This window comes from Dromaius novaehollandiae, chromosome 1, assembly GCF_036370855.1.
Source record: "Dromaius novaehollandiae isolate bDroNov1 chromosome 1, bDroNov1.hap1, whole genome shotgun sequence".
Classification (NCBI taxonomy): domain Eukaryota; kingdom Metazoa; phylum Chordata; class Aves; order Casuariiformes; family Dromaiidae; genus Dromaius; species Dromaius novaehollandiae.
Window position 1 is genome coordinate 11,124,457 of NC_088098.1, and position 26,359 is coordinate 11,150,815.

At 44.3% G+C, this 26,359-nt stretch overlaps 1 protein-coding gene across 3 annotated transcripts in view; it reads left to right on the forward strand.

Annotated features, from left to right (window-relative positions):
• LHFPL3 (LHFPL tetraspan subfamily member 3) overlaps positions 1-26,359 on the forward strand; it is a 271,087-nt gene that overhangs the window by 206,227 nt on the left and 38,501 nt on the right. The window contains exon 3 of one of the 3 annotated variants that reach the window (XM_064505473.1): positions 25,105-25,152. The exons of 1 other annotated variant lie outside the window; for it this stretch is intronic. In XM_064505473.1, the coding sequence (XP_064361543.1) occupies positions 25,105-25,121 (17 nt within the window). In that variant the 3' untranslated portion in view covers positions 25,122-25,152. The remainder of the gene's footprint in view (positions 1-25,104; positions 25,153-26,359) is intronic. One more of the 3 variants, XM_064505477.1, reaches the window with a different exon arrangement.

Consider the following 26,359-nt stretch of genomic DNA (forward strand, 5'->3'; position numbering starts at 1 on the left):
GGAGGGCAGGATGTGCCGGCGTCGGAGGGAGACGAGGCTTGCACCTGCTCATCACACTGATGAGCTGCTTCACTCCCTGTTCCTGTCCCACCCCTGCTGCTAGGCAGGATCCACCTGGGGCTGAGCCGCGGTGCTCTCATTAATGCTGGACCGGGCTCCGCCGCGCTCGCTTCTGCTTGATGCTTTTTCACTTATGCAAGCAGCAACCCCGAATCTGTACTGTACAGGGGAAAACCTCTGCGTCTCACTGATTGGAGAGTTTATCACTGCCTGTGTGTCGAGTGATTGCCCTGAGAAACTTCAGCTGCTGTAGCAACTCTTTTGGCTGAGCTGCTTGAGCCCTGCAATAAAGACTGTTCACCAGATACATACAGATAAAAGTCATGCAGTCGCTTTGATATCTCAGATGATATTTGCTTGCAGCGAACACTTGTATCAGTGGTCAGCCAGCACGCAGCAACTTGCAAGGAAGAGAAAGCCCAGTGAAACAGTTACAAGGATCCATTTGTATGGATGTTTTCTCCGTGTGACTTCACCTGGTTAGTTAGAAACCTTTGGTTTATCTGCTTTCTCCAGAAGTTTCAGATGTTTGATCAGGAAGAAGAAAATCATGCCACAAGAAATTAGGAACCATCCTCATAAAGCAAATATGAACAGCAAGTGGTAAAAGATGGAGCTGATTGGAACAGCACAAGCAGAACAAGCAGGTTGAGTTGCAAACAGCAAACATATAGAAATCAAACCCTCTTACCAGAGAAATCATCACCAGAAAATAGGGAGCTAAATTCACTGATTAAAACATTCACTCTGAATAGTTTTCCCCACTCTCTTAACTGAACATGGACGGGTTTCCATGCCGTTCTTTCCAGCAAGTGTTCGGTCAAAGACAAAGAGAGGTCAGTTTGTCAGGCAGAGAAATAAGTGAGTTTCCCCAGGAGCAGCAGCCATTTCTGCCCCTAGATCAATTAGGGTTGTGGTTTGAAATGTGCTCTGGTGCAAAAACACCTACCGTTCCCATGGTACTGCCCATATCATTTTGTCCAGAGGCAAGAAAAGTCAGTTCTGTCTTCAGCACATAGGTCTTTTGGTTATTATTAGACTGTCAAAGTAAAGGAGATGAATTGACAGTTTTAAGGCATGTTCTAAACAAAATGCTGCCCAATCCATCAAAAGGTGTTTGCAGCCTTTGATAGTTATGATTCTCCATTGGCAGATGGATACGCATTTTTCACTAATAGAATTCCATCAGAACGTATTTCGCTAGATTTCATTATAGGCTGTCTACATGACTAACATTTTAGCAGCACTTGAAAACTCAAGCTTTGAGAGTCTGGAAGAGTATAATAATATGTATCATTCAGTGCATATTTTCTTAAGTAAAAAAAAAAAGGCATGAATTGGGTTGAAACCAATCATTTTCAAAGCCTAGAAATAAGTCTTTTCATCTGAACCACTATTATTTTCACTTTGGGAAAAGGAGACAGCTTTTTCCTAGCATAGCAGCATCACAGAAGTAGGATTTTGGTTCTTCTAAGTGAATTTAAATGAGGATATTAAACTGTAAGTCTATTTCTCTTTTGTATACACACTTTTAGCCTCCATTAGCATAATGCCTGAGCGATCAATCTGTTTTGGCATAGTAGGGTGCTTTGGATGCTCTCCTGGATGCTCTTACTAATGCTCTGTATTATACAGGTGCTAACCTAACTGTTCATTCCTAGCAAATGAAGGAGGTCCAGGTCCCTTCCCCACCTCGTCCTTCTGCTCCCGGATGCAGACTCCAGCCACCCACCTTGTGTCAGCTCTGCTGCTTGTTGGCACTCTTTGCAAGCCTCAGGGAGCACACGAAGTGAACTGGTTTCCACTCTGTTAGTGACCAAATCCACTTGTGTAAAAGTCCAGCAAGCTCCCAAGGCAACCAGACTGCCGCTGCATGACACCAGGCTCTGCAGGTGCAGGGGAAGTGGAGGCAGGGAGAGTTCAGCCTCTTTCCTCCTGGTGGCAGCAGGTTTGGAAAGACCAGCACATCTTGAAGGGATCACTGCATATTGCAAGGGAGGTATTATACAGCCATGCTGTTTGCTTTTGAGGCACCGTTAGGAGGGTATTCATCCAGCCCTGGAGTTTTCCTGCTCTCCCTTCCTCAAAGGCCAGGGGGAAGCATCTGCAGCCCAGCGAGTGCTCTCTTGGTGCTACGCATGAGGACAGGTCTCTCGGCCAAGGACCTGGCACAGGTGTGTTTATGGACACTACCAGTCCCTGGCAGTTCCTTGTGCAGTCACCCCACTGCCTGGGGAACTCTCGTCTCTTCTGTGGAGATGGATGACCCATCTTTTCTGACCCCCCCCCCAGCACAGGTAGGGCTGGAGGAGCTCCAGATTTGATGAGTCTTTCATCAGAGGGCTGTAGTGGCTTCCTCCAGGCACAAGTGTGCAAATCCAAGTTAATGTTTCACAGCTTAGTCAAATAAAGATTAGGATAAAGCAGAATTTTAAGATGTCTTAGACCTGTTGGAATTGTCTTCTGCATGTAGGTATGATAATTTAGAAAACAAGAGGGCTTACCAGCCTGTTTTTGCTGTTGCTCACGTCAATCATTTACATGGTACAAAGCTAAAATAAAACATCTCATCAGAGTGCTACCTTTTACCTGTACTTTGTGCTGATGTACATGGCCCCATTGACTGTACACCAACAGCAAATACGGTCCTATGTGCTTAAAAGCACACATTAGATTTTCATTCAAGTAACTACACAAGATCCTTTCAGTATTTGCACCTGTAAGTATTAAAAGCTATATTCACTGTAGTTAACTGCAATGCCAATGTGTCTCTGGAAGATTTAAAGTGTGAATGAAACTGGGTCATGCTTCTGCAAGATCTACATAAGGCGTAATTAGCATGTCCATCAACTATCAATGACATGATATATTTTGCAAACTGTTCATTAATTCTGTACAAAACCAGTCACAGGTACAATGCAGTTTCCACAGCTGGGGGTGAAGGCTGCCTTATATGCAAACCTGCAACATCTGTGTGGTTTAAGGATTTACCATCTTTTTTCTTTAAACAAGTGAAATGTAGATAAACATTGAAGACATTCACCTGAACTCTTCAAAGAGTGTAATTACTAATTACTAATCCCTTTTTAGTTTAATTTTGTGAATTATGAAACACTTTTCAAAATTATGCAACAGATTGTCTGAACCACTGGGGAGCTGGTAAAACTTAACAGCAATGAACTCTTTCTTTTCAAGACACGATGTCCTGTCTCAAAAAGGTATGCAGGTCCAAGTGCCCAGGCTGCTATTCTTTACACCCTAAAACTAATGCTTACTTTACCAGAAGTGTGGGGCACAGGGTAATGTAGAGTAAGGCACTGATCTCATGGAGCTAGATGAAGCCCTAAAACCTTTCACAGCACATGACTGGCCTCTGAGGGAGTGTGGTTCTGCCAAAGCCACTGGGGGCTTTTCCATCGACCTCAAGGAGAGCTGGATCCGGCCAGCGTAAAATTCCTCAGCACTGCCTTTAGACAGACATGCCCCATATGAACACAACCATTTCACGCTGGTACCATGTAATTTAAGGGGTCTGATTTCCAAAACCATTCTGTGTCTCCCCTGCAACTTTATAATGGCATATATTCCTATATTCAAACTTCCATGAGCTGGTAAAGAGAACTGGAATATATATATGTAAGGGAATATTGACATACTTTCTGGGACTTCCAAATTAGGGTTTCAGAGTTGTGTGCATGCCTTTTTTTCCCTCCGTGTTTAAAAAGGATTTCTTTAACAACACTACAATATTATTACACTTTGTAATTACACAGCCTAATTACATGATTATATGTCTTTACACTAATTACACAATTAAAAACCATTGCAGAAATTATGTGAATACATTTGAATCAATTAAAATATTTTTTACCCGACCAGGCAACTGACATAACAAAAAACTATTGAGGGGTAGCAGGCAAACCTGCATAACATATAATATGATACCCCATTATGTTTTATTAGAGAAATTCTGTTCAGTTCCATGTTCTTTGACACTGCTTTACTTCAGAATGTACAAGAATATGAAGCAGCACAAGTACATCTTAAAATGTAATCATTTTGTGCTTTATATTCTTGGACACCGTTTCAGAACACTCCCTAGCTTGCCTTCTCTATAGCAAAAGCTTTATGAACAAGATCTGGTGCCTGTGTCTTGAGAGCCTGGTAATGGCATGTCATTAATGGCCGGTCAAGCTACTGACTCGCTGGGTCAAATTCAGTTCCGTCTGTTGGGGACTGGAACCAAATAGGATGGTTGTGAACTTGTCTCAACAGCAGGGAAATTACAGAACAGGACTTTATGGAGAGAGAATCCTTGCTAATTCCTCTGGAGTGGCCTATAAAGCTACTCGTCTCAGTAAGAGACAAGATAGCAAAATGTGTGTGTTTGTGCCAGTGTCTCTAGTTCAGGAATAAAGTCAGTCAGTGGATGTACTTGCCAGATTTCCAGTGTGGGAACTGGCCTGCACGTCCTGCTCCAGGACCATGGGCACCTCGCACCTCAGGCATAGAGACAGCACACACCAAAATAAATATCTCACCAAATCCTGGTCATGGGGACTCTCAGTTCTTCCCTGCTTGGTAGTGAGAAAGCTTGGTTTCACCTCAAAGGGCTGGGCAGAAAGCTGATAGCTGGGGGGGTCTGGTACAACCGGGGAAGCTGGGGAAGAAAGAAATGAGCTGGCAGAGCTGGGGGCTTGGGGGCTGCTGGCAGCTCCAGTGCCACCAGGTTTGCTAAGTCACCTCTGCCGAGGGAAGGGGTCTGAGGACACGGACCCACCAGCAGGGCATGAGCACATGCAGGCACATGCTCATCCTCTCCTCCACGCAACGTCTGGGTGCCCGGCACGGGGAGCACAGCAGCCAGCTCGCTCCACTAAGGAGAGCCTGCAGAAGATGCAGGGATGTCCCTACTGCTGCTCACAACAGTCTGGAGAGCTGAGTCTCTAGGATGGAAAATCCCATTTTAGGAAGAATGTCTGGCAGTCCTTTGATGGGAAATTGCAGAAAAATCTGTTTCTACCAGGCGTGCTTCTGTTCTTTGGGAACAAAGAATTAATTTTTCAGGGCTGTCAATGTAATATTTTCTGTAAGCACTAAACTCACCTGAGGACATTCTAAGCCCTGGGACGTTTCCAAAGTGAAAGGGGACTTGACTGGCTCATTTATTCCAAACCTTGCCAAGGAGAAGTCTCATTATGATCACTTGCATAAATAATGCATAAAAACCATAATTTATTGTGTTTTTTTTCTTTACCTTGCTTTATTTCTGTCTAAGCACGGAAGGATATTAATACCTCCACAGGATTTGTGTATAGATTAGCAGCAGATCTGTAGCCTAATTAATGCAGGGTAAGTTGTAGGTTCCCAGCCTTGCTAGCTGTGAATAAGTAGGTATTTTTCAGAGGCGAGTCTGCTTGGGGGAATCCCACTCCCAGACTTTACAGTTCCTCTTTACATGTGAAAGCGAGAACATTATTTAGGCTTTGATAAGTAATGTCTTCTACCTGGAGCATAACCATTAGAAGCTCAGCAGATATGTTCCATGAGATATTATAACCCTTTCTAGCTCCTTTTTCTCCTGAAGGCACAATAAAACCTTCACACGAGATAAAGATAGTGAGTCTAGCTTCCCTGGTTTTGTTCAGTTTCATGTAAATTTGTTCTATTTACAGTTCATTTCGCAGTTACATTCTCTATTCATTTCATATGGTTATTTTAAAATGTCTATATCTGTCTCTCCCTGTATGCCTCTCCCACGCCATTCTGGGCTACACTTTTACTTTTGTGAACAGCAGGGCTACTCTGTTGAAAAGCTGTTTCTTTTTCCTAAATCCTCCCCCAACCTGTTCATTTCTCACATTTCAACCACATTTTAATTAACTTCAGAAGATATTCCTATACTTTGCTCGCAGTGACTAAGGTGCACCCGCTGCAAGCTCAGGCAAGGCTGTGGATCTCAGCACCCGGCGTGGTTTCCCTGTCTCCAGTATTTCCTGACACAGCACCCAGCCGATGGGTGGTTTTGAGTATACCACACCAGCGAGCGGGTTAAACTGTCGCTCTCTTGACCAGTGCTTCACGCAGCCGGTGCGGCTTGCTCTGCGTCTCTCCCTGGGTGGCTGGAGCAGAAATACCAAGTTACACAGTCAGGAGATCTGAACCAAGGTCGATGCCCAGTTCTTCAGCCCCGTCTGGTGGCTTCAGCCCTGTGTTCCAGGCATGTGGTCACACTTCACGCAGCAGGACCTGCGCTACCTTCAGGCTCGCTGGTGCAGGCACGGCAATAGAGATGCAGCAGCCCAGGCTAAAGCAGAGCCCGTATAAATCCACTGGGACATTGGATAATACTGGTGAATGGAGCCATATCGCTGCATCTGCACTGCTGTAAGTCTAGCTAGGTGGAGGACAAGCCGCAAGCTTTCCTTGTTTGTTTGTCCTTGATTGCAAGCTGCAATCACATTACCAGATAGCTGCAAGGTATACGTATCTTTATTTCATTTTGCCTTACACCTCCAGTGTCTCTTTTCTGCAATAGCATGGCCATTGACGACACAGCCACTAGCGCAGTTCAGGTGGGATTCAGCTCCAGAGCAAGACACCTATATGCAGGTGCCCACACGTGTGAGGTACCTCAGTTCTTGTGTACTCGGTGGAGATGTAGTCAATACTGGTCAATGGGGAGCACAGTGCAGCCTCAGTTCATCCTACACAGGGCCCAATTCAGGTGCCCACATTTAAGTGTCTAGTGCTGTTTGAGATGCCCTCATGTATGTGAGATGTGACAGAGGAGGTCATTTTGGGCGGCTGGGGCTTTGAGGGAGGCCGGGCTGGAGGAGGTGAAGGCGGACGCAAGGCATGCTGTGCCGCTTGCCCTGGGCACTAGAGAACAGGACCTTTCTCATTCCCTGGCACAGCCGTGAGCCCTAGCTGAAAGAGCTGCTCCGGCAGCCTGTGTAAATCCTTCACATGCTGCAGCAGTGGCTGCTCCTGAGGCTTTTTCTGTTGTCTCTGCTGGTTCGTTACATGTTCCAGCACCCCTCTGGCAAATCTTCCTCCACATCCCCTTGTGTAGCTCCTGTTCAGCCCCCTTGGGCAATGTAAATAAGATTTTCATTCCAGCTCTGCCTCGCCACAGTAAATACACACTAAGTGTGGTCTAAATTTATCCCTCCTGCTGGAATTTACCTTTGTTTGCTTAAATAACAACACAACACAAACTTCAAGCTGCACTTTCTTCTGACCTTGGCAGTTTTCAGTCTTTTCTTCTGCAGGGCTCCCAGGGAGTTGAAGAAAACAGTTAGCCTTTTGCACATGGGCAATGGGCTTTGAAAACTGTAAGTTATTATGTATGTTTAGCAGGCCGACCTGAATTTAGAAAAACAAATATAAAAAGTAGTTGGAAATTAAGCCAGGGAGCAAGATTTCATGGTTGCATCTGCCTCGCTGCAAGACAAAGACATTCATAAACATAATGACATATGGAGATCAAGTTAAATTAGGCATCAAATACACTTAATAACATAGTCTTACAAAGAAAACTGAAAAATGAAGGTTTTATAATGGCAATTTTTCAAATGAGAAATGCAGCATTTAGGTTGGGGAGTCTCTCTTGCTGCGGGCCTCTTCTCCGAGAGGGGGGTGGGAAGAGGGCAGCTCATAACACCTTGCAACTGTAACTGAGGGCTCCATCCTGCCTCCCTCATGCAAACTAAATTCCCAGAGCCAATTTTTTAAGTAAACAGAAGAGGACCTTTCCTTAAAAATCTGCCCTTTGAATAAGCAAACCTGCTTAGTCATCAGTCCTGGAGGGCAAATTCTTCCCTCGGCTCTGCCGCAGCGGTAGGATTTACACCCACCTCGCAGCGGGTCTCAGCCCCTCTGGCAGCCTGTTCATCCATCACTGTCAGTCCGCCTTTCCCCCCAGTATTAGATTACTCTGTCATTCTGTAAGTAATAGCTCAAACTATTTTCATATGGTTATGCTACAAAGAAAATGTGTTAAGAACGTCATTCTCCACTATCTTATTTTACACTTTCACTTTGCGTAGGTAGCAATGACTGCACCAGGCTGAAAGAGGACATGAGATTGGGCCAAATTCTTTGATACCTTCTTTGGATTGCACTGATTTAATTAAAGCCAGCATACACCCTTTTCATTTCTTCAGTGCCACAATACAATTTCTTCGAGGGCTCGGTTGCGGCATTTATTAAACTTTCCATTTCTATACAGCAACTAGATCAAATAGAGAGTTGAACAGTTAAGCTTCCTTGTACTCTACTATGAAAACTTCCTCCCTGGCATCATGTCAATGAAATTCCAGAGAAATTACCCCAGTGATATTTTTGAGCTATTAACTAAGAAGATTTTGTTCAGCCCTGACTGATCTAACCTGTCAGGCAGTAGGCAATTAATTTGAAAGGTTCTGATACCCAAATAACCCATGGATAACTTTTGTACATCTCTGCTATATAACTAAATTTGGAAAATCATTTCCCAAACCAGATTTCTGGTGCCTGGGTTCCTGTCTTTTGTTTCGACAGGTTACCTCAAGTGAGATATACAGCAACTCCATTGCATACAATGAGATTTTTCAATGTGCAGCTTTCGTAGAAAGCTCCAAATGGTTGAATGCTCCTGAGGAAATTTGGTACTTGAGCAAGCAGATCATTAAATCAGAGCGCACACATCAGCTAGACTGGCTGACACAGAAAACAGACCGCGCTGCTGACCTTTCTGCTTTTCATTGTTTTTCATTGTTCATGCTATACTAGGTTCAACGAGTGTGGCATGTGCACAGACTGCATATTGCATTGCTTCTAAACAAGACCAAAAACGCAGAAGAAATGAAAAAATGATGAGACATTTTCTCCCTGTTGGAACTCATGCCAACCTTAATATAATCATTGCCGACATTCTGTTTTCCCCAAATATATTTTTTCCAGAACAAACAAAATAAAAACTTTCACTTTCTCTTTTTAAATAAATTTAATATCAAGGGAATGATGCTGTATGAGCACATGTAAAATGAAATCAAACCTTACGTTGCATTAGAAAAGCAAATAATTTTTGACTTGAGGAGGAAAGAGAGTTTTGCTAAGTTGTAACTAATTTGAATATTATCAACTATTTTAGGTCAAAAATATATTCCTTTCAGATAGAAAGATTATTTTCGATTGTGGAAAACAACAAATGCTTACAAATCAATGATTTGGGTTTTTTTATACAGAAGATTTACATTGAAACTTATTTCATAGTATTTATCATTTTTAATCCATTCACATTCAAAAACTAACAGCAATGTGGAGAAATACGCACAAAATCTAGACACCTCAAGGTTATCTTTATATGTATATTCTACTGTTAATCTACATAATTATTTTGGTTTTCTTTTAGTCTATCAGCATTAAGGAAAAAATGCACTGGGACATAAAAATTCCACATAATTTGCAGGCAGTAAACAAGTTTCTTGAAATTAACTTGGGAAGGAGAAAACATCTCTGAATAAATATTAGCCAAAGGGTTATAATTATAACCAACGGGCCAATGCTCATTTTGATCCCTTGTCATTCCTCAGACTGAAGTGAAGCCCCAAGTGTTCATAAGACTGATATAGCAGTCTGTATTCCAGGAAAAGTGAAAACCACTTTTTGCTTTTTTCCAACCTAAAACTCTAGAAAAGCAGAAAAACATTTTTATCATCAAGGTCAAATTGAGTAGATCCAAATCCACAGCAACCAAACTTAAGGCCTTTGGGAGCCAGGGATTTACAGGCACTGACAGCCTGTCCTCAAAGCCTGATTCCCTGTCAATCTAAAATAAGCATCCAGGATTTCGGTCTTGCCCCTGAAAGATAGTGCACAGGTCTCCCTTCTACTGGGGAACTTCCAAAAAAAAAAAAAAAAGCATGTTTAAAAAAATCAAAGAAATGATCTACTGCAAGAAGATAATCCACATGATGCATTATTTAACATGAGATGTACTTAATAAAATGCAAATGCTTTGCATGAGTTAGACTCACGGAAATCTTACTGCTAGTGTAAGTTATACTGAAAAAGAAATGAACAGGAGGAGGGAAGCTAGGAGAGGTCATATTTTGTGCAAAGTGACATTTCCATTGCTGCTGAATTTCCAGATTTTACATCTTAACTGAATTCTGTCCGACTGCGCATGGAACCAGTGAGGAAGTCAGTGTGATGAGGGGTCAGCAAGTGCACTGAAGCTTGTTTGAGCTCCTTCAGGGTAAAATCATCTAACCTCCAACTCAGAACAAGGCACCAGGGTGGACGGGAGACTGGGTTTGGATTTGTTATTCAGCTCTGTAGGACCCTAGTTTCCTTCTGCCTCAGGATTACCAGCTCAGCTGCAGACTCATGAATTAACTGTTTCCTAAGCCTTAGGTCTGCCAGTCCCACTGGAAAGCCACCCTTCTTTTCCCTCTGTTGCTCTCACCGGGTAGGTCATTGCCAGGAAATCATCTACAGCAGCCAGCTGACTTCTGAATTTCACCTTGCACAGAGGAGCCCGTAACCCCGTGGGGGAGAGAAGCAGCCATTTATCCACGGGAAAGTCCCGGGAAGGCAGAGGGGCAGGTGACACAGGGAATCAACGGGTTGATTGCAATGAGACTTGGGACCTGGCAATAAGAAAGCCAATAGGGAGATCGGGCAAATGAGAACACAGTGCTTCCTAAGGACCAAATCAGCCAGCTTCCCTTCTAGGCAGTGGGAGATAAATCAGGGCTGCAGTCTGGAGGCCTCCACCTCGGAGCCGCGGCTCACTAAGCCCGGCCGCTGGGCCGCAGCGGGCCTCAGCCGGTGCTGTCTGCTGGAGCTTGGGGGCTTCGTGTGCATTCAGATGTCTGACAACTCTGCGCGACTAAGCGTAAAAGTGAATTCCTAAGCGCGTGAGCCAAAACTGAATCAAGCTATAACCTACTGCCTGACAATGGGGAAAACACCAGGTGTCTTCTAAGAATTCATTTTATTGCTCATTTGAAACATGACAAATGAAGGGTGATCTTCTAGGGCTCAGGCTTCCTTAGCTGATAATGTGCTAAGACATTTCTTCACACATGCTACGAATTATGGTGAAAACCTTGGTACCATCCCACTATATTTGTGTCGCGTCTGCATGGAGGGGCCCCAGGCTTAGGGAAGGGGTGACTGAGCAAGTCGCAAAAATACCTGGTGAATCACGGCAGAAGATTTCAGCTGCAAGTTTATCATCGGTGTTCACAGGCCAGGCATTGCAGCCTACCACGGACTGCAGCTGCAAGGGTCCCTCCCACTTCTCACCTGATTGAAGTCTTTTCACTGCTCAGTAAATGAATTCACTGTGCTGCAGGTGGTTTCTGGCTAAAAAAGTAACCCTGAGGCAGTAACTTCAGTGGGGTTCGAGTGCCTCTGCTGTTTGCAAATCTGAGTTTCAGGAAGCCTGATCACTTCAGTGAACAATCTTTTGACCCTGGTGTCCATCTATCACACAGAGTGATGTATTTGCCAACTGGAATATCCAGTTGGGCAGTCAATCATTTAATAAGCCTTTCTTCCTACACAGAGTGTATTGATTTTTTCTTTTAGCAATAGCAAGAGACTATATTGTCAGAGTAGGTGTTCTGCAGTCCTCGTATCCTTTTCCTCATGTAGCCTTTGTTTGATTTCCCTCCTTATGATTTCCATCATCCTTTATTGTTACAGATACACTTCCTGTCATCTCTGTGTCCTGAAGCATCTCATTTTCTTTTCACTTGTACCTTGATTAATGTCTTCATCAGTTTTGCTTCGCTCTGTGTTACTGTGGAGTAGCTGCCCTAGAATGCTCTTTGCTGTGAGAAACTTTTTTTTTTGGATTTGTCAATGATTTTCACTTCTCTGTTTCTCTTTGGCAGTTCCATGTATTTTATCCTGATCTTTCTGTGGTTTTAAATGCCCACAAATACAGAATATGGGTCTAATGTCCCCCTCACTTCTGACTGTGTTAACTAGGATGATTTGGGAAGAGTCACTGCATTACACCAGGGCCACACTGCTGGAGGCTCACTCCAGAGACTGCAATTAAGTCTTTTAATTTTCAGTCAAATATTTTGTTCTCCATCCTTTCGAAAACGCATCATTGAATCATTAGTTTTATTGTCCTTACCCTTCTCTACTTCCTTAAAAAGATCAAGAAACATTTCTGTCATTAACTGCACATTAGTGAGTGATGGTGTTCAAAAAACAGCTTTCTCCTTTGCAGCTGTGCTACCTGCCCTCTTGCATCTCCAGAGCAGCTACAGCGGCTGCTTTCCCTGGAAAATAATAGGAAGAAAATATATGGGGAGTTGGGGAGGGAGGTGAGATGGGGAAGAGAGAGGAACTTTAAATTTCCTATTATGTCACTGTGAGACCAGGCAATTCCCTGCCGAGCATTGGTGGGTATTGGTGGAGATCACTGGTTGGGAACCACTCAGGAGCTGGAGAAAAAATTCTCTATCCAATGCTTGATATCCTCAAAAGTCCTAGAAATGCAATCTGGGATAAAACAAGGCATTAAATTGAATTACAGTTTGAAGACAAACTTGGTTTTCCCCCCATTTGCCGCACAGCTTTCTCCTCCAGGGACTGCAGCACCCACACACCATTGCTAGCATTGTTCAGTTTTACTCTTGCTTCTGTAGTAAGTGTATGGAGATTTTGATAAAAAAAAATCTTTAACTCTGAATAAAGGACTTGCCATCCTGAAAAAGTCTAGAAGCATCACGGTAGGATATTAGAATTCCCTGGTTATTTCCAGCCCAGTTGTCCCCTTGCTAAAGAGATGCGTTTTGTCAAACATAAGTTTATGAAGCCCTGGAACATCGTTCCATGATGCTGTCACCTTCCTGTTGCAAAGCCAAGTGTGGGAGTTAATTTTTGCCAGCATTTGGCGATGAGTCTGACAACTTAAAAGTATCAAAAATAGGTACAGTCAGCCTCAGAGAAGGTGGGGATTATTGTCTTGCCGCAGCTGACATTGCAGCCACCTTATTTTGAGCCTTTTCACTCTGTCGAGTACAATCCTGTGTAGACTGAAAATGTTATAATTACTTGGGGAACCATTTGGATGCGAAGGCGCAGACGCGGCGCAGCGCGGCTGGTAAGGGCTGCAGGCACCGAGCTGCCGAAGACACGAGCTGCCGAAGACACGGACCCAGGACAGGGCCAGCCAGGATTTGGGGGTGAACCCTGGGCTGGGTCCGGCATGGGCATGCGGGTGAAGGGGGAGAGGGGAGGCAGCGCCGTCCCCCCACACCCCGCGCCAGCGTGCAGACCACTGGTATCCCCAGGGGCTCACAGACAGCCACGGGGTCTGGGGTCTGCGGCTGGGAGAGACAACCCCTCCTATCACCGCTTTTAAAATCTCACCCAGTCCTGCCTGCTCTGGGTGGGCTAAGGCCCAGTACATGCACAGGAAAAACATCTTTCTCCAAAAAATGTCATGGCATCTTCATCAAGCACTGCAGGCTCCTTCCCTTCCCCCAGCAGTTTGTTTCCAGCCCTCACTGTTAACGTGTTTTGCCTGATTTCCTCTTCAGATATATCTGGTTTCAGCTTTCAAGCATTCATCCTTTTCCACTAGATTAAAGAGCTCTTTTCTCCCTCTGAAGATAGTTATTCACTGTAATCAAGATCTTTCAGTCTTTTTGATAAGCTAGACAAATCGTGCTTCTTAAATCTCTCTCTCCCCATTAGGTGTTTTCTCTAGTCCTTGGCCCACTTTCACAGTTTTTTCTGTGTCTCACTCAGTTTTCCGGCAGCCCCTGTAACGCTCGGATCCTGCGGCTGCGCAAGGCATGCCCGCAGCAGTCCCAGCACTGCCATGGGAAGGAAAATTGCTTCCCGCCTCCACGTCACCATTTCCCCGTTTATCCATCCAAAATCTCAGTAACTGTTTTCAGCTACGACAGGACATTGAGGTTTCATGGGTCTTGTTTGTCCTCTAAATTATTTAAAGGACAAAAGGCACCCGATAAGTGCAGCCATTTTCATTTCTTCTCCCTTGAAGTTTATTTAAGAACTGTGGACCAGCTGACCAAGCATCACATCTCGTAGGGCTGCCTTGTCTTCATTTAGCACATCGTTGATCCTTGTGTCAGCTACAGATTTTATCAGCCATGGTCTAATGTAGCTTCTAGATGGCTGATGAATAGCTTTGGCCTTGGAGCAATATCTGTGCATGTTTACCAGGAGCTCCCCGCCATTTAATGGTGATGGTTTATTGTCAAATTCTGCTCAGAGAAAGCATTTTTAACAGTTCTTAATCCTTGTTTCACATGTGCGTTATTAAACCTACATAGTGCTAATATTATATCCTGCAATACCAAGTTAAACATCTCAGAAAAGTCTTTTTTAATTGCATAGGCCCGGTTATTTTTATAAGGTATAATTTTTATAAAGTTATAATTTATAATCTGGGGAGGTAGCAAAAGGTTTGTCTGCACTGCCGGCTTCAGTATCACTGTGCTGGTTTGGCGGCTGGAGGCAATCTTTAGCCATAACAGCACAGAGCTTTGCTTACCCTGGCATCCTACCTCCCTCATTAGCAGTGCAATTAGAGAGCCAATTCAATGGAGAAACTCCCCCACATCAATTCATGGAGAAAGTTGTGGCAGTGTCGGAGAGACCAGCTTAATTTGTTAATAAGCACATTCCTGTGCAAACCTGGGTATTTACTTGACGATGGTTCCCTGATCCACGCGCAAGAAGGACATACCCGTAGGGGATTTTTATTTTTGCGCGGCAGGGAGACTTGTCAACCTCCTGGGCATGTTCCCTCCTACCCAAGCGTCCTGGAGAGCACGCTGGGAATCTGAAGATCCACCTGGGTAAAGGTGGCAATTTTGACTAGAAACGAGTCCCAGCCAGAGAAACCCTGACCAGCCAGACTGTTCTCTGCTAGCCCACGTATCACAAGGCCCTCTGCGAGCCTCGGGAGCAGGGCCAGCAGCGCCGGCGGCCGGCAGGCAAGACCTGCGGGAGCAACGGCATCAGTCCGGGGGTGACGGCCCTCCCTGAGGTGCCCTGGGCTGGAGAAGCTATGCACCTTCAAGGGAGCCACGAGGTGTCCCGGCAGATGTCTGATCATGACAGCCACTCCAGAGGAATTCACACACGAGTAGGGATGATTCGCAGCAACTGCCTTCCCAGGGGTAGGAAACAGCGGGGGGATGTATGAAATCTCTCAAGTAGGCCATGGGTGATAAACCCAGCTCTCCAGCAGCCTTGACAAGTGCTGGAGCATTTTCTCTGCATTTTGGACAGAGCTCTACAGGCTCGCTTTTACCATTCATCCTGTCCTTTACATTTTCTATCATCTAGCAGAGATGATCTCTCTGTGCTTCGCTGGCTTTCCGGGATCCCACGCTTGGGCACCTCACTCTACCCTTACGCCGAGAGGTACCTACTTGTTATTTCCTGCTTTGTGAATGCTCTTAGATCCCTGAAAATGGGGAACTAGGGCATCATGGTTTGACACTATGACCACTTTGTGAATCTAACCCATAGGACCCAAAAAAACGCAGACATCTCTGCACTGGCACAGCCACCCATAGTAGGGCAATGATGGGAAATGTCTACACTGGCATTTGGTTATTAAGAATTTTGTGACTGATTTTCACAATCATAATTCTGAAAACCTACATTTAAATACCATTTGCTTAATAGGTGAGCACTATTGTGACAGTCACAGGGAAAGTGTTGAATTGTGTCTTCTCTCAGAGTCGGGAACTCTTTAAGCAATGATATCAGTTCTCAAAAACGGCTCAGCTGCTATGCTGAAACCTGAAAGAATAAAATGCAACCTGAGGCACAAAGAAGTCACAAAAGATTCCAGTCCAAATTATTAACATTTGGGGTATTTGCAAGCAACGGCAAACCAGAGTGTACAAAGCGTTCAGCAAACTTCGCAGTGGGCACCACGACACTTTGTACAGCTACAGCCTGCCTGAAGCAGGGAGATGGTAATGAAGATGCTGCACTGGGATCCTTCCAGCTTCCCTTCTCTGGCTTCACTGCCAGCCTTCAGCTTCCACGGATAAAGCACCTTTTAGGGGTCCCTTTTTTAAAATAGTTTTTAAGCTTGGAGGGCATTGAAGCACTGCAATGCTGCGTTGCAGCATTTCTTTCTGCAAAGAAATAGGTGAATTTTCGCCCTAAGGCATTGCCATTGAACTGGATGCAAGTTTTCCTTCGGTTCCTTTGAAAACCTTCTCCCATGTCACTGCAGACTTCTAATGGTTCTTTCTTTTTCACCTTTTCCTGCTGGAATAAGGACTTCTCTCCTTTCACATGTCCCAGCTGCAGTGCTGAGAGGAAGAAAGCAGTCCAGGAGGCTGGCTACGGCTGACTTTTTCAAAAGGACTTTTGACTACTCTGGCCTTTGGGGGACCCAATGCAAAATATTATGGGAAGAACTGACTTTCAAAAATAGAATGTCTATCAAAATTAATCCCTATGCCAAGAAGTTTAAAGTACCCAACATCATCGGTTGATTTGAGAAACCTGGTCTCGGTATTCAACTGAAGAGTGGGGCAAGGAAGAGCTTTCTCATCCTGTGTGAGCTTCCATCGAGCACGGGGATGACCCCAATGGCCTTTGTGGCTATGTATCCTCACCATCAAGGTCCCTTCCTGGTTGATGCTATGGCTATGTCATGCTGGCTGATTACCTTACCAGCTGTGCTGAGATGACCTTTATTAAACTCTGCTATAGAAACTGTTCCACTTTTTATAAATAACTCAAAATTCACTGCAGGGGGGGATTTGAGCTAGTATCCTCTTCCTCTGATGTGAGGAGAAGGAACAGCTGCTTTGAATTAGACCCTTTGGTCTATAGCCACTAGCTGTTAGGAAGAATGAAATATTCCTTCCACCTTCTGTTCACAGATGACACTTCGGTTATAGTTTCTCTGAATGCTCTACGTGGCAATTTTGTCTGTGAAACATGCATCTTTTATAAGTCACCTCAAACTAATTATGTCTCTGTTTTCCTGAGGAGATGAAGGAATGCACTAACTGTGTCCAAATTACAGGACTAGCTACACAGATGTCATCTTCAAGCTAAGCTGGATGAATAGTGGGGAGAGGAGCATAGCAGCTGTTTTCAGCCCTTGCTGTATATTTTCCTGCTTGTACAGTTAGTATAATAAATTGTTGCTTGTGGAGAATGTCCCTGAAAAAACTGAGATGCCAGGATGGCAGGAGGGATGTCGAGTAGCTGTCATACACTAGGTGGCTGTCAGTTCCTTAGGCTCAGCACTCGTTCCTGTCCATGCCAGCCCTGCAAGTTCAGGGGAGCTATAGCTGCTCATCCCAGGATTGAATGTGGGTCATCATTTACCTTTGAACATTTTTAATGATTTCCTACCTACCACATTTCCTAATCATAACTGTGCAACATGGGGGGATTTGAGCAATAATGCTGCAAGTGGAGAAGGAACTTGGCTGTGAAGAAAGACAAACCTGGCTCCTGGGCTCCTCCACACCTGGCAGTTGGGGGCCTGCCCTGTGCAGGGCTGACAGCTCTCAGCTCCCTCTGAATGAAGGAGAAAGAAGGCAGCAACGCTCATAAATGCAAAGTGCTAGCCTGGTCTCCAACATCCTGTGCTCAAACAGTGCAAGGGACGTACTCGCCTCGCGCTGTTCTGCCCCTCCGTTGGCTATGCCAGAAGATAGGGACCTCAACTGTAATGTCAGCTGGAGGACATCTTTTCTCACAGACTGTGTGGAAAATCTCTTGAAATTAATTACAATAGCCATAATATTGCAGTTACAGAGGAGATTTATCAAGTATTTATCCAAATGCATTTATTTTAATCTTGCATAATTGTAATCCCTGATTTATACCAACTTGAGATCAGAATCTGACCCTTTATTTAGTGTGTTTAATTGTTAGAAAACCTCATTTGTCCTGGAATACCCTGTTTTGGCAAGTGGACATTGCAATCAGAGCCTTTTCCTACATAAAATTTTTGCTTTAGAAACTGATTGCTCATGATTCCTATCAGATATGAATTGCAGATATCTGGGGAAGTGTAGCACTGGGATATTTTAGATTTAAATTACCTTGCTATCTGTTCTACTGCAGCTCTCTTCCAAAGTAGACTCTATGTTATAAATTACCTTATAGATTTGTAAAGCATGAGATAGAAACATTATATACCCTGTAAGTGCTTTAAAATTAATTTGTTCTTGAATGTGTCCATGTATGAATGAATGAATGAATTTGACATAAGCCTCTCAATTTTATGCTCCGCTACAGAAAGTGTACAAAGTACAAACTGTAAATCAACTTCCACATTTGCTGAAATGATTGCTCAGCTATGAAAAGAGTCTGCCCAATATTTAAAGAAGATTTAGATACAAAAATAATAATGTGTGCAAGAGAGCAGATATACAGCCCTGGGACTTTCTGACCTAAAATGCTGAGATTGGTGAATTTGCCTCAGTGTGCAGATTTGTCTGGTCTGGGCTGTATTGCAGAAGGGCAAGGAGGTCACAGGGAGGCCGGTTAGATCGTGGTGGTGCCTTGCCCACCATGCTGGTGGAGCTGATGCATTTGGCAGCAGCCTCCTGCCCTCCTGCCTCCTCAGGCAGAGCTCATAAGCATGAGATGCCATGGCAAGTGGTGGTTTAGACCCCTGTGATGTTCAGAGGTGGCAAGTAGAGTTTAGCAGTGACATTTTTACCTCTTTTTTTAATTAAAATTGCGTGTTGGGGCCATAACACAATTCTTTAGGAATCTGAGTCAAATTCAGCAATAGTTTTGCTAAGAAATAGGATGGACCTTGGTGGTAGTTTCCTTCTTTCCTCTCAGGTGTACTGATGAGGGGACTCCTCCGTGGCAGAGGACAGGAAGGCTCCAGCCTGCTCAGCAGAGGGGAGTCCGCGCTGTCTGCCCCTCAGGAGAGCCACCTCTCATCACGCTCCTGGGGCAAGTGTTGGACATCCCTTCTTTCAGTGCGACTTAATCTGGTGTAAAGCGCTTCCATGGTCATTGCCACCAGACTGAAACCCAGGCACCCTGCGTCTCCACCGAATTGCTGGCATACCGGGCTGGAGAGTCATTCTCTTAAACGCATGCTCTTACTCTCTTGACTGCTGAATATTTGTTCAGTCATAATTAAAAGCAAAATAGCCACAACAGGAGAGCTTGAGAACATCTTATCTCAGGTGACCTCTGGCTGGAGTCTAGGGAACTTCTCCAGCAAAGGACAGACTTTGGCGCAAATCCCTGCATGTAGCAGAGTGTGGTCTTGACCTCCATGAATGCCCTTTCCTTTGAGCACTGGGTCAAACAAGAATAGCTGCCACGTCTTGTTCTTCTGCTTTGTGATGCTAGTCTTTTTTCCTCTGCTTTTACAACATGTCGCTCAGATCATGTATTTTACTGATCTGAAACCAAGTTTTTCAGGATTTCATTTCTGAAGGTTGATAGGAAACTTTTTTTTCTGGTTCTGCTGCTGAACCAAAAAAAATCAATGATTCTTACAGCTCCAATGGTGAGAACCCTCCGCTCACGCTGCAGTGAGCGACATTAGCACTCTAAGGAGACCTGAGACAAAAGCAGCAGCTTAAAAGAGAAAGAAACTAAAAAGGACCTGAACCACCTGCCATAGAGATAAATACTGAAATCCCTGTTGACTGTAGTGATTCAGCAGAGATCTTTGTCCTTAGTACCACAGATGAGTTTACTATCTAAATAGTAAACATACACCTCAGAAGTAAAAAAAAATCTTTTGATGGGACAAAGAACTTTTGAGAACAGATTTTTTAAAAATCATACACTGACTATAAAAATGTGAAAGGAGAAAATAGAAGGTATGATTATATGGATTAAGTCCAAACTTAGTTGTTTCTCCGAGAAGACTTGAAGGGATGGAAATACGATTCAGTCAGGAAAAGAAGAAAGCAATATACTTTTTCTTTTAAATGAGATGTTAAATATAGTGTTCTTATATTAACAGACATAATGTAGTGTTTTTATTCCATAGCTTAAATGCAGTTTGATAGCTTGGGTGATGGAAATTCCTGCATCCCTGCACTACTTAGATACCATCCCTTTGCTGGCAGTCGTATGCCAACTGCCCTTTGCACAAAGCAAGTGGATGTGCTCTCTAGTTCTCCTGCCCATCCATTTCCCAGCCAGCATGTGAGAAGGAGAAAAATGCCTTCTCCTCCTCTCCTCGGGCTCCTGCAGTGGAGGTAGGTCTGGCTTAGGAGCGCAGGTCTCCCTCCAGCAAAGCTTTTAGGCATGTGATTAATCCATCCTCATTTAGAAAAGTGCCGAAGCAGCAAAACTTTGCCGAGGGAGACCTGGGAGTATACTCCAATTAAGGCACTTTGCTAAGTGCTTTGCTGAACAAGGATGGGCAGCTGAACCGGGGCTGTGGAAGGGCGGCAGGAAAGGGGAGGGCAGCAGAGCAGCTCCGGCAGCACCGAGGGAGCATCGCCACAGCTTGGAAAAGTCCACATCTGGAGCCCAGCGTTGCTGGCTCCAGTGTCACCTTTTACAAGTCACTCCACTTCACTGTGCCATTAGAACAGAGTTAATAATAGTGGCTTCCTTAAAATCCTTCTGACGTTCACACACGTGAAGAACGCATTGTGAAAGCCAAGTATTAATGAAAACATCTTTGGTGAAATTACCTGGCTCCTTTGGTAATTTCCATTAGCTCTTTCTAAGTTGTTCAAAGTCCTTGCTTCTGACTTTGGCAGTACGGTCAGGCTCTCAGCAGTGTCCTTCACTGTCTTTCACATTCATGGCTGGCATCTGCCCCCAGGGCCGGGGAAGTGGAAGGAGATGTGAGCCAAGGCAAAATGGGGCCAGGGACCGTGAGTGGATTTAAGGGCAGAAAAGCAGAGCCCCTCCACTAGCCCTGGGCCATGTGTCACATCTGTGTCATCTAGAGTCAGCAACAGCTACAGGGAAAATGGTGGCTTTCAGGCAAGTGATTTTCAAGAATGAAAGCAACTGGGTGTGGATGGGAAGGAGGAGGGGATTTCCATTGCTGTGAGAAAAAAAGAACACAATAAATGACAGACCAGTTTCTGGCTGTGGAAAGATCCTGGTGGAGGAGGATGGGTGGAAAATGCCACTATTGGGATGGGGAATGAAGACCGGGGAATGGTGGTCCTTGCTTAGAGAGGCGCAACAGGGCGGGCTGTGAGCAGGGAAGGGAATTTTTCATTTGAGACAGAGCGAGGTAATGAAGGAAAAGAGGACAACGTTTCCTTTTCTGAAATTACAGGATATAACAGCAACAGTATTCTGAAAACTGAATTTAAATGGAAGATGTTTATGGAAATTAGAAAAGACTTCACAATAATTATCAGGAAAAGAAGTGACTGAGCATAGAAATAAGGCTATTGATCAAACATGCAGCTAAGAACAAGCAGTATTTTTCTGTTATGACGGAATGGCCTCACCCTGCTGCCAGGTGATTTCAGCTTCCTCGGGCATCAGCTGAAGAGCCCAGCCCCTGCCGAGAGGTGCTCGGCACAGCCCGGGACCAGCCCCAGCACGGCAGAATAGCGGAGGGCACTAACACAAACGTTCGTGTAGTCCCGGATTACAGGCAGACGGCACGCACGGATCCTGATGCAGCCTGTCACCACGCCTGCTACTCACCTTGGGCATGTGGGCGTTAATTCACCCGCGCATCCGAGGCACCCGATGACAGTGTCTCTGATGATCTCGGTTTGGAAACCCTTCCTCTACAAAACCGTTCTAGGGAAAGCTTCATTTTAGGAGACGTATGTCTCCAAAAGGTGCTAAAGATTGCATTGTTCAAGAAAAAGGCGTGAATTGCTGTCATCTAAAATAAGCGACTAGTACAGCTTGATGTACAGCAGAAACTCTCTGGAGATTACCAAAATAGCCGCTGGTATCGATCTGACAGCTCTAGCCTCCGCAGAGGGGTACGAAGCCTTAGCGCTAGCACGCGCCTGCGGACGCTGCCCGGCTGAGTCACCAGCTCCTGACACAGAGCCTCTGTCCGAATACCTGCTGCGCTAATTGGTGTGATGTGTGACTTGGGGCGCGCAAGGATGACACGGGTTGCAGGCGCTGAGCTGTGGTGTTTAATTATAAGCAACAAAATCTCAGCATCATAAAGATCGTTTCCATTAGTGATCTGACACAGCTTCTTATGTCTTATTGCAAGGCATCCGTGGCTTTAGTACACTGGGCTCTTTCCTTCTCCCTCAAGAATAGGAGACCTCTTAAGATAAACAGATACTTTTAATACTAAATATTCTTAACCTAAAGCTTTCTCCCTAGTCTTTTATAAATTCCTTGAGATTAGAGAGGCTCAGCTGGCTTAGGAGAGATGAATTGCATATGATCCTGGAATACAGCCATTGCATTAGTTATTCTTCCTTTTGGTTGTGCTGGGATTTTAGTAAATAATCTGCATGTTTAATCAATGGAGACTAATTATGAAGACACATCACAGCATGTTTTAATGTTGCATTAAAGCCTGTTCGTTGCTGTAGGCAGGGTGGCCTCATTATTTCTAGATGTAAATTATTATCTGTGATATATATCATGTAGAGTTTTACTGTAACCCTTAAAAAAAACCTAAAAGAATATTTTGCCACTGGATACAAACAACAACATGCAAATTTACAACAATGTAACCAAATGTGTAATTTACCCATGTGTATGATAATTGAGATGAAAGGGATTATAACAAACTTGATTACTTCTTCTTGCAGCCCTAAATTCAAGGATCCCAAAGGATAGGAGACTGTTTAAAATAGCTCCAGAACAAGACTGCTTTGTACATCTAAACAAAAACAGCCAAGCGCTGTCATCAGTTACCCCACTATAAACAGGGACTCCCTTTAGTGGCCTTGCTAGTTTTTTCCTAAATTTACAGTGGTAACAAAACAGTTTCCGCTGCCCAAACAGGGTGATAGGAAAGCCTTCGTCTCCAAGGGGGTGGCAAGCCTATAAACCAAGGCTGGTGGGGCAGGCAAGGGGCACCTGAGCTCCCCAGAGCTGCTCCGTGGCATCTGGGGACAACCGCAAGTCCCACGGCAGCAAGGGGGCTGCGGGTGCCCCCCCGGCCGGGAGGAGCGGGGACGTCCCTCAGCTCCAGCTGGTAACGCCAAAGCGCCCTCGACAGCAGTCCCGCCGCCCACCGGGAGGGAGCCCGCGTGTCTGGGGAAAGCCTGGGGAGAAACTCCGCTTTCCCGGGGCATCTCCCAAGGGTGCCGGATTGGCGCAATGCTACTGACGGTGCCACCTAATCCACGCGTCTCGGCCCCGGCTCCACCTCGCCGGCTGCCCTGGAGGGAGGCAGAGCCAAGGGCGAGCGCACCGGCACGCGCTGCTACCCGCCGAGTCTCACGGTGCAGAAGCAGCCAAATAAAATAGGGAGAGGGGCAAAATGCTGTCAATATCACTTGTTTGACTGATTATTTTACCTTAGGTTTTTCAGCATTATAAATGAGATATTGCTGCTTCGCTTTGTGCCTCAGTGCCCAGCTGGCATGTGTGTAACCTGCAGCACCTCAGGTTCCTCCATGTCTCGCTGCCCAAATAACGGCAGGAGACGAGGCAATTCCCTGTTTTAGGAGAGACCAAGTCACAGCTTCCAAGAAGGGCAGAAATCCAGTGAAGTCTGTAAAAAAAAAAAAAAAACGATATTTCTTTCTGCTTACAGTGAACCTTTAGAAAAGTTAATAAGCTTATATATTGATTATTTTCATCAGAGACATGACTGTCATTTAATCAATGCATTTAGATACTTTCAGCTACAGTGGCTAATCTCGCTGGTGTATTTTAGCGTTCTCTACGTTAGTCCCAGTTAGAAAATATTATTCTGATGTTGTTTTTGCTGTGTGTGATTTATACGTCTAATCTACTTTCAAATTCTTCTCCAAAGAGTTTTTAAAGTGATAGTGGAACCATTGATCTATATTCTTAGTTAAGAAATTACTGCTTTAAGATAGTCTGTCAAATTCTGTCTATTATAGCATCTCCTTCCAGGTTCCTCTTGAATGGAAGCAGTTTAAGCCAATTGATTTCTCTGCTTGTCATTCCTTCAGGAGAGCTTTTATTTCTTTCATCCTTGTTACAGATTGTTAGCTGTTCAACAGTATAGTATATAGATGTGCAAGTACACATATTTTTCCTGACACAAAGCCTTCAGCTCTAGGTAATTTTTAGTATCTTTCCTCATCAGACACAAAAATTTTATACACTTACGCGAAGCACTGCAAATCCACAATAAATTATCTGAGGAGGTTACTGAAAATGGATACAGTCCTTTGAGTGAGGAAGGATCTTCAGCCTACTGGGCTTCAGGCTAAGGGCTTCAGGGGTGCAGGATCTCCCAGGAGCAGGCTTACACGCGTGCATAATTAGAAGTACAAGCCATGGTTGTCCTTAAGATCTAATCCATTATGACAGTTTGTACAAATAAAGGTTTGGAAGTTGGGTCTTTCAAATGGTACTTACAGTTTTGCAAATATAATGAAAAATAATAATCAACAAGATGCATATTTTTTATTACTATAATTTCTCATCTAGAGGAAGACTTCCATAGGTTTGTATGTGGTTTTATCTTTGATCTAATTGATTCTTCTGATTTGTGATTTTTTTTTTATTTTACATCTTTCTTCAAATATTTTTGAAGTAGCCAGGTTAACATACTGTTTCCAATTGCCCACCAATGGAAAGATGATACCAACAGTTTTGATTCTGTCACGGTCAGGAAAAATGCAGCGAGGCACAATAATTCTTAGGACTACTTTGCTTTTTTGTGTGTTTATTTATGTTCTGTCACTATTTCTCCTCTGTTAATCTTAGTTTCTTCATCTACCTCCTTAGTACCCCACTGAACCACTCTCTTGGCTTTCAAAATTTACCTATTGGGAAAACTGAGGAACAAACCTGGGCCATTCACACTCTCCACTGTATAGTAGATGAAGAGATTGTTTACAGATGATACTACAATGTGCAAGATCTCATTTGATTATACGTTAACTATTCTGTTTTTCCCTCCCTACCTCACAGATGATGGAAATGCTTAAAACAAATTAAGGTAGTATGACATAGACTAATGTAAGTGTGAGCATGGCATCCAGGGGACAAGCTGTGAAATGTTTGCGCGCTTTTGCCAAAATACGTTGCATGGCTTTCTGCTGTTGTCTCGTGTTTCTGACGTTAGGCAGCATGTTGAGCAACATGTAAGCATTTCATCTGATATCTATATCCCCAGCTTTGGTTTTGTATATTCTTAATAAACCTCCTTTTTTAACAGCCACTGCTAGTAGCAATTCCGCAAGCTCCATATGTTACTCTTAAGTAATGTTCAGAAAAGCCTCCAAGGATCAGGGCCCCGTTGGATGTGGTTGTTTAGAAACCCGCTGTGAGAGAGTTGGAGTTTGCAGCTCACTTGAGTCAGAGCCAATGTCAACACCTCTTCTGCGCTTGTCGCTGAGCAGCAGCTGCTCCCGCGTTGCCTTTTCTCGAATCCAAGCCTCCTATTAGCGCAGCTGGCTGCTACATACATCTCTGCTACCGACATCTTTGCCTTTGCAATGCGAATGCTTTGTCAGCTATTGTAAAACATCTTACTTAATGTGACAGGTGCCACATAGGAATGAACAATGTCATGTTCTCGCAGTACTCTGTTAAAGAGATTACCATGGACAAATATGATATTTTCCTGTATTTATGTATTTCTTTTAGTATGAGTGTATAAAATGCTTACAAAGGTGAGACCAACCATCGTGGCCTGAAAGATACTCATCCACACAAGTATTCTGGTGCTGCCTGCTACTGAGCAGCAGAACTCAGCTATTTCCATTCTCCTGCAGTAGCTGCTCATATTTAAGTGCGCGGTGATTTTTACCATCACGATGATGGTACAGGTTGCCCAGTGACTTAGTGTAATCTCCATCTTTGGAGATATTCAAAACTCGACTGGAAAAAGCCCTGAGCAACCCTCCCTAAACAGACCTGCTTCAAGCAGGGGTTTGGACTAGATGACCTCCAGAGGTTTCTTCCTACCTAAATTTTTCAATGATTCTGCAATTTCATGACTGTGCACAGACGGGGAGTAGAGTGAAGTGGCTCAAATAGTTTTTGCTGTGCCCTGAGCTATCATTTGAAACCAGATCACCAGAGGTGATAGGTCAGTGCACTGGGCACTGTTGCACTTCTATGGATAATGTAATGGAGATAATAAAATGGTGTTTATTTCTCTCAGTATATCCAGTTCAGCAACTTGCAGCTGGGCTACACATACAGGTGTTGGCTGCATTTT